Below are 8692 nucleotides of genomic sequence, written 5' to 3'. Positions count from 1 at the left end.
GTAAAACAAATTAAAATTTTAAAAATATTAAAATGAAAAAAATATTAAAATTTAAAAAATTAAAAATAAACACATTCACACAAAAAAAATCGAATAAATGATCCAAGGTGTGTTTTGGTCTGGGTGTTGAAAGGAGCTTTGTAAATTAGAGAAAAAAGGGGAAAGAAAAAAAAAGGAAATCATTTGAAAATTTGAAAAAATGAATACACAGAAGGAGACTAAACTGAAATGATGGCAGTAAAATAGAATTTGAAAAAATTTACACAAAAGTAAAAAATATAGTAGAAAAAAATTAAAGAAACATATTTAATAAAAATTGAAAATAAAAATGAATTTCTTCTCTTTCTGTATTCAAGAAAAAGAAAAGAAATGAAAAAGAAAAAAAAGAAAAAGAAAAAAGAAAGAAAGAAAGTTTTTAGATGGACCAGTGAACAGACTGAAATGTCTGAAATTACTTCATTTTTCCCTAGAAGTCAAACTATGAAGCGCTTTATAGTCCATAAACTAAGCAGGAGGAGAGACTTGTGATCCTGAAGAGCAAGGTTGGCCCAGTTGGGTGGGGCTTAGTGTAACAGCTCCATTCTCCACTAGATAGCGCTGCTTAGCTTACTGGGGTGGATTGTTGTGGCGCTTGTAGGTGCATATGCACATGAGCAGGAGTGGTGAAAATGGCATCACCTAACTACCCAGTCTCTAGTATCAGAACTCTCTTCTCCCCAATCAACAATCGCACACCCGTCCTTTGTCTTCAGCTTTCATCCACTCCCCACTTTTACACTGTTGTGACCAAGTCCCAGTAAGCACTTCCCTCCTGAGTTTTGTCTGATATGTGGCTGTTTTTCCCGACTCCTTACTTCTGAGGGACAGCAGCTTTGACCCGTTCTGCCCTTCTGTGGAGGGTCTCACAAAGCAATGGCTGGTGCTGGCTGCACCCAGGAACATTTGCAGAACCATGCTGCTGCCAGTACCCAGAAACTGTGGCTAGGTGCCAGCCCGCCCCAGAAAAAGTTTGCGAGATAGTGTACCAGCAGCATTTCAGGGATTAGGGAAAGTCACAATACACATCTGGCACCAGGCTTCACCCTTAATGACCTTGTTCCAGCACCAGCGAATGTAGTTGTTCTCCTAGGTCCACTGGGGCCTTGCCTATGGGGAACCCACACAACCTCTACCAGGTGTCCTCTCAGCAAGGGAACCGCCTCTCCCCATGTGGCCTGAAGAACCCCGGACTCCACTCTGCTCCTGGGGACTCACCCTTCCCACCAGAGCTCCTCCAGGTATCAAGCTTCAGAGTTTCAGTCTCTGAGCTCCCCCTGTTTATAGTCTTAATGGAATTTAAACCCTCTCCTTTCTCCTTTATCCCTTTTTAGTTCAGTCCCTGTGGCTATTTCCACTTTCCCGCTTTCTCTCCAGCTGCTTTTGGGGCACGGGGGTGCTTTTCCCATATTCTCCCCTCCCCCCATCTCTGTCCTCTCTCCGCATGCAAAACAGCTCCCTGCCCTCCGTGACTTCTCTCTCCCCAAGTTCACCTTTCCACACTGTGTACCTGCTGAGTTCTGTGGTTCAGTTTGTGCAGATTGTTGTGTTAATCCTCAGATCAGTTTTCTGGGTGTGCAGGATGGCTTAGCATTGGTCTGGCTGTATCTCATGGATGCAAGACACACAAAAAACATCCATGCTGTTCTGCCATCTTTGCTCTTCCCCAGAAGTATTCTCTTTAAAATCAATAATACCTCCATCACACCTTCCAGCCAACATGTCATTGGAGAACTCGTCAGAGCAATGTTTTTTGGGTTTTGTTTTTATAGAAAAACCAAAACCACTCTACAGATATATTTTAGAATAAAAAAGCTTAACAAGCTGTGTGAATAATCAAGAAATTAATACATTTGTCCACAACACCAATAAACAGTTTAAAAGCTTTATTTTTTAAATGCCATTTACAATAACAGCAAAAATATAAGGTATTTAGGGAAGGCACTTGAGAAAAAAAGTGAAGATCTTCATAGGGAAGTTTATTTGAAAGGTGCTGGAAAACAAGTAGATAAATGAGAACATTGCCAGGTTCACTGATAGGGGAGTCTAGAGGGCAGATTCAAATGCATCCAAGTGTATCTATATATTTAATGTTACTGTAATCGAGGATTAAGAAGATTGGGGGAGCACTGAGGATGTGCTGCTTCTAAAATTTATATGAAAGACCAAATGGGTTTTCCATGTTTTTCCATGAAGCAGAGACAAGCCATCCCCACTCAGCCCTCTTTGCATTTCTGATCCACAGAAACTGTGCGCATATAAAATGTTTTATGTCATTAATTTGGGGGTAGTTTGTTACACAGGAGTAGGTAACAGGAATGTCCCTCATTCACAAAGGACTATGGTAACACTGCACTGCCTTCTTCTCCTTCTAGATCCTTCCATGTCCACAGGTGACTTCAGTATTCACCAATGACCATTAATTACTGTACTCTAGTCTCCCAGTTCCTTGACCTCGTGAACACTCACAGGGATGTCCTTATCTAAGCCACCTCAGCTGCCTTCTTTGAATTATAAAAAAAGAGAGTCTTGGAGATTTTAATGGCCACCTGTGAGGGTTTAGGATAAGAGACAAATGGAGGCCTCATCTTACCCCCCCCCCCCCATCTAAAGATACCATGACTCCTGCCTGGGGTTGTCAACAAGCAGGACACTGAGCAGAGATGCAGGTCACAAAGTCACCATGCCAACCCCCCTGTCCATCATAACAAGGCCTTCTGCCCCAGCTGCGTGGGGGAAGGGCCAGCAGGTACTGGGCCCATCGCCCCAGAGCCAGCTGTTTGCCTCTTCCGCCCAAAGGGCAGATAGCAGGTGCAGGCTTGAAGTGCGCCTTGGGAAAGTGCTGCTGGGAACCTAAGCCCCAGGGCACAGGCGGAGTCTCCAGAGGCAGCCGCCTGAGGTGACCTGAAGCGGCCAGCAGCCAGCAGCTCCAAGAAGGTGGCCAGGAAAATGGGGAGCTACGGCCTGGGTGTGCTGGGCCCTGCGCTGTTTCTGCTGCTGGTGCTGCGGCCTCCGCTGCTGAAAGCCGGAAGTTTGCGGCACAGTGTCCGGGGCTCCAGAGACCTGCATGGCCTCGTTCTAAGTGGGAAAAGCCTCCATAACTACCTCCGCCCAAAGGGGGGAACTGTCCACCACCTCCGCAGCCACTATTCCCGGGATAACCCGGAAAAAGATACAAGGCAATCCTGCCAGAGCGCATATGACCTTTACTTCATCTTGGATAAGTGAGTGGTCCTCCTGCCCTACCCAGCGTCCCAGCGTGGTGTGGTCCCTGAAGTCAATATGGGCAGGTGGTGGGTGGCCAAAGGGGATGCCAGCTTCTGTGAGTGGAGGGGCCAGGGAGTAACCTTGGTCAGAGCCAAGGAACCTCTGTGTCTCCCCTTGTTCCTGAGGGAGAAGGAATGCCCCCAAAATTTGTTCTCTGGGACTTTTCCTTTTTGAGAGAATAAAAGGCCACCATAAGGTTTCTGAATGGCTCTCAGTCCTCCCACCAGCATGGACTGGATCTGTGGCCTGCATGCCCCTTAAATAGCTGGATAGGCAGGTGACTGCTAGAAGTTCCTTCTCAGCAGTTGTTAGAAGCTCGCTGGGTTTCAGTTTCTACTTTGTGAGGTGTTTTGCTTATGTTGTTTTCCACCCAAGTGAGTGAAAAGTTTTATTTTTACTGGCCCCAGAGAGATTATGTGTTGCTTCTACTGGGCATTCTCATAGTGTCACAGTTTGGAAATTCCTTTGTTTTCCCGGGGCACCTGGGTGGTTCAGTCATGCATCTCTCTCCTTTTTTTAATGTTTTATTATTTGTTTATTTTTGAGAGAGAGAGAGAGGGAGACACAAAATCTGAAGCAGGCAGCAGGCTCTGAGCTGTCAGCACAGAGCCTGACGTGGAGCTCGAGTGGGGCTCGAGTGGGGCTTGAGTGGGGCTCGGACTCACAAACCATGAGATCATGACCTGAGCTGAAGTCAGATGCTTAACCGACTGAGCCACCTAGGCGCCCCAAGCGACTGACCCTCGATTTTGGCTTAGGTCACCATCTCACAGTGATCAAGCACCTCAGCGGGCTCTGCCCTGACAACCGGGAGCCTGCTTGGAATTCTTTCTCCTTCTCTCTTTCTGCCCCAACCCCATCAAAATAGATAAATAAACTTTAAAAAGAAAGAAAGAAAGAAAGAAAGAAAGAAAGAAAGAAAGAAAGGAAGAAAGAAAAGAAAAGAAAAGAAAAGAAAAGAAAAGAAAAGAAAAGAAAAGAAAAGAAAAGAAAAGAAAGCCCTTTGTTTTCCTGCCAATGGTTTTGCTTTCTTCTTCAACTGCTTGGAGACTAGTTACAGTTTGTTTGCACTTTGAGAACAGTTATGTCTGACCTGGTATTGTCCTGGGAAGCAGGGCACCTTGTGATCCTCAAAAGGGGACGGATCTTCATGCTTGGAGAGATTGGAGACATTGCTTTGGTTCCATTTGCAACTTGTCTGTTGGATTGAGAATGAACTTTAGTGAGTCAATACTATCAGTGATATGATTGTTGATAATATTGTTGAAGCACATTTTGGTCTCCAAAGCCCTTCTACTGCACTTCTGTCATCCACAAAACCACCGTGGAATGTAGAGTAGAGAGGCATTTGCATTTGCGATCTCATGGAAAGAGGGTGGCATTTAAAGGCTGGATGAAGTAGCCCCAAAGCTGATGGGCGTGGCAAGACTCAGCTTCCTGTGTGTCCTGATGGCAGCATCCCAGGCTGTACTGCCTCTGAGTCCTTCTATTCTCCATGGAGGCTGATGACTAGGGGGATGTGTGTTCAGCCACCAGCTTCTAAGCAAAGCCAGCAGAGATGGGAGCCACCCTGCCCACTGGAATAAGTCCTTCCTCATTGTCCTGTGGAGGGACTTCTGAGTTGCCTTGGGCAGGTCTTGCCTCAGTGATACTTGGCACGGCCAAGGGGGATGGAGGTTTCTCTCTTAGGCATTAGGGCTGGGGGTAGAAAGGCAGTAAGGGGGTTGACAGCCTTTCTCTGGGTCATTCAGTTTGACAAGCCAGAAGAACAAGTGTCAGGACTGAATCCTGCTGGATTGTGCGGATTGGAGAGGAGCTGAGGGTGTCCATGAAAGAGCCCTTACACACCCCTTTCCCAGCCCCAGGTCATCAGTGAGGAGTCCAGCTAGATCCTGCCTATGGTTTACCAGGCCAGGCTTGTCTGAAACCATAGCAAACTCCTCAGCCCCAGGGAAATAACACCATCTCCCCAGGACCTGCGCACACCCAGTCTGGTTGAAGAAGGCTTTACACTTCCTTTGAGGGCCAGCTTGATGAGAAATTCCTGGAGGGTGAGGACAGACTCCATCAGGCACTTCTCCCTGTGGCTCTTGGGGAAAGGGGAGTAATGACCACTGAGGGAGCAGCCCCAAGTGTGCAAGTCAGGCAGACGGCACTCACCAGTCACGAACCCCTGAACAAACTGCTTCACCTCTCTGTGCCTCAGGGTCCCCGTATGTATGACGGGGATCTTCATACCCACCTCACCAGGTTGTGATGAGGATGAAGGCGAGTTTGGAGGCAGTTTTCCCAGCACAGCAGCAGATACAATTGTGGAAGATGAGTATAAAATGCTACTAGAGAAGGCAGAGTCATGCACACTGGGGCTGGGAACTCCCCAGCACTGCAGGGCCCCCCTGTCCTCCCTGGATCAGCTCTCTTCTGAACTGCCCTTTGGGGTGCCAGGGTAGAGGTCAAATGCCTCTGCTTGTTGACTCTGCCAAGGCTCTCTGGGACCTCTCACCCATGTGATGAGCAGTTCTATTCGTTCATTCATTCCCTTAACAATTCGTCCACTCACAAGTAATGACTGAGCAACTGAGTATGTTAGTCACTGTTTGGGCATGGGGATAAGGCATCAAACACTTCCTGGAGTTTCCATGAGGAGAGAGAAAATAAATAAAAGAGGAGAGGAAGTAGTGTGTCAGATGGGATTAGCACAGGCTGGAGGTGGGGGCCGGAATGGAAGGATGGGAAGTGCTGAGGGAGGGCCTGTTCTGAAGAGGTGGTCTGGGAAGGTGGGGCTGACAGACTAGAAGACGAAGGGGGATAAGAGGGTGTTTTTGAGCAGAGAGGGCATGCCATTGGGTCTTGGCTGAAAAGATCACAAATGAAGGGCCCAAGGGCAGACCAGTGTGGTGGTGGTGGTGGTGAGTGGGGGGGTAGGCTAATGCAGGGATTCAGGGAGGAGATAATGGGAGTATGGACCAGTAGGGCAGGGGTGGAGGTGCTGAGTGGACAGATTCTGGATCTATTTTGAAGAATCTATACATATTGAATGCGGGAGTTGCTCATGACTGGGGCATTTCTCTGGACTGGGGACAAGGGTAAAGGGGGAAGCAGCTTCATCGCTGAGTCTTCTGTAGGTAAATGTTATTACCCCTATTTCACAGATGAGGGAAGGAAGCCACGCAGGGCCAAGGAATGACCCCCTAAAGCCCTCAGATGGGAAGACATGGAACAGGAGTTGAAACTCTGGAATGTCTCCCTCCAAAGCCCATTCCAAAGTCCCTGAGGCTGAGTGGGTCCCTGCGGTGGTTTTGGAAGCAAACATACTCTGTCACCTGCAGGAAAGCCTTGAGTGGTTCACTCCAACCTTATTCACTAGATTCATTATTTATTTGGTCATACACTAGATTGAACTGGATGAAAATTAGTGAGCCCTGCTGTGTGCCTGCACTATTTTCTCAGGCACCAGGGAGATGGTGGGCCAGGGAGCTCCAGGCTGAGGGAGTGGCCAGTGCAAAGGCCTGAGAAGTGAGGCCCTCAGAGGATCCTGGGGGCGGGGGGAGAAGGGGGAGAAGGGAAGGGGACAGGCCAGTAGTGAGGCCTTGCGCACATGTAGAGGTGTGTTTTTCACTTCAAGGGCATCTGGACATTATTGAAAGAATCACTTTTATCAAAGGAGAGAAGGATCAGAACTGTGTTTTCAAAAATACCTCTTGGCTGCCTTGGGAAGGATAGATTGGAAGGGGGAAGGATGATAGCATGGCTGGAGTGGAAAGGGGAAGGGCCTAGAAGGTCCCAGGAGGACTGTGAGGCTGGAGAAAAAATTAGGAGCTCAGAACAGGTGTGTCTACCGAGAGGAGAAAGGGAAGACAGAAATTAGGGAGCACCCACATGTCTGGCACTGGTGGAGGAAGAGGGGTTTCCATGGAGGAGAGAGGGAGAGCTTCAGGACCCATCCAGGCCAAGGACGAAGCCTGTGCAGGATGCTCATTAGGGGATGCCTTGACATTAATATCTGTGCAAGGGAACAGGCAAAAATAGGATTCAGTGGAGCTTCAATGCAGACATGACAGCCTCACCTGATTCGTGGGGAGCTTTGGAGCTAAAAGGCGCCTTCAGGGCTGTGCCAAGTTGAGCCAAACGATTGGGCCATCAGTCACTTCAGGTGGGAACCTCAGGAAAGGCATGCTCTTAGGTAAGGCAACTCTGCAGGTGAAAGGATCTTAGAGGGGATGACAGCTGAAGGAGCATCCTTGAAAGAGCATCCGTACTCAGCATGTTTGTGTTCTCACAGCTTCTCCGTCAGCTCAGGTGAACAGAACAGGACTATGCAGGGACAGTCTGTTGATCTGTGTACCACTTTTGGTGAACTATCCCATGCCTTTTATTTTTTCCTTCTCAGGACCCCTCACAACCCCTCAAGCTAGCCATGGCTTATGTGCTTTGATGAGGACAGAAGTCATTGGAATCTGTATACATTAAACACTATTTCCCCATTCATCCTTCCCCAAACCGTGGGAACCTCTATTCTATTTTCTATATCTATGAATTTGCCTATTCTAGGTAACTCATATAAGTGGAATCATGCAATAGTTTTTAATTTTGATGAAGTCTGATCCGTTTTTTCTTTTATTACCTGTGCTTTTGTTGCCATATCCAAAATACCATTACCAAATCCAACAGCATGAAGGTTTCCCCTATATTTTCTTCTAAAAAGCTTAATATTTTTAGTTCTTACATTTAGGTTTTGATTCATTTGAATTAATTTTTGTGGATGACATAAGAGCCTAACTACATTGTTTTGCATGTGAACATCCAGTTTTCCTAGCGCCATCTGTTGAAAATATTGTCCTTTCCGACATTGAATGGCCTTGGCATCCTTGTCAAAAATCAACTGAACATATATATGAGGGGTTATTTCTGTGCTCTTTATTCTATTCCATTAGTCTATATGTCTGTCTTTATGCCAGTACTACACTATTTCGATTATTGTAGCTTTGTAATAAATTTTGAAACCAGAAAATGTGAGTCCACAACCTTTGCTCTTATTCAAGATTTTTTTTAACTATTTAAGGTCTCGTAAGATTCAATATGAATTTTGGGATGGATTGTTCAGTTTCTGCAAGAAAAAAGTCATTGACTTTAAAAAAATTTTTTTTAATCTTTATTTATTTTTGAGAGAGAGACAGACAGAGCATGAGAAGGGCAGGGACAGAGAGAGGGGGAGATACAGAATCTGAAGCAGGCTTCAGGCTCTGAGCTGTCAACACAGAGCCCAACGCAGGGCTCAAACTCACAGACTGCAAGATCATAACCTGAGCCAAAGTTGAACACCAGGCACCCCATCATTGACATTTTAATAAAGACTGCATTGAACCTGTAGATAGCCTTGGCTAGTATT

General features: G+C 46.6%; 1 protein-coding gene across 1 annotated transcript in view; it reads left to right on the top strand.

Annotated features, from left to right (window-relative positions):
* Positions 1 to 2807: 2807 nt before the first annotated feature.
* The window catches only part of ANTXRL (ANTXR like), a 36446-nt gene continuing 30561 nt past the window's right edge, over positions 2808 to 8692 (top strand). The window contains exon 1 of the mRNA XM_086680205.1: positions 2808 to 3260. Within this exon, the coding sequence (XP_086536331.1) occupies positions 2986 to 3260 (275 nt within the window). The 5' untranslated portion in view covers positions 2808 to 2985. The remainder of the gene's footprint in view (positions 3261 to 8692) is intronic.

Source organism: Puma concolor, chromosome D2 (assembly GCF_028749965.1).
Source record: "Puma concolor isolate L17-30 chromosome D2, mPumCon1.1.hap2, whole genome shotgun sequence".
Taxonomy (NCBI): Eukaryota; Metazoa; Chordata; class Mammalia; order Carnivora; family Felidae; genus Puma; species Puma concolor.
The sequence above is the reverse complement of the archived record's forward strand: the minus strand, read 5'-3'. Positions and strand labels throughout refer to the sequence as shown.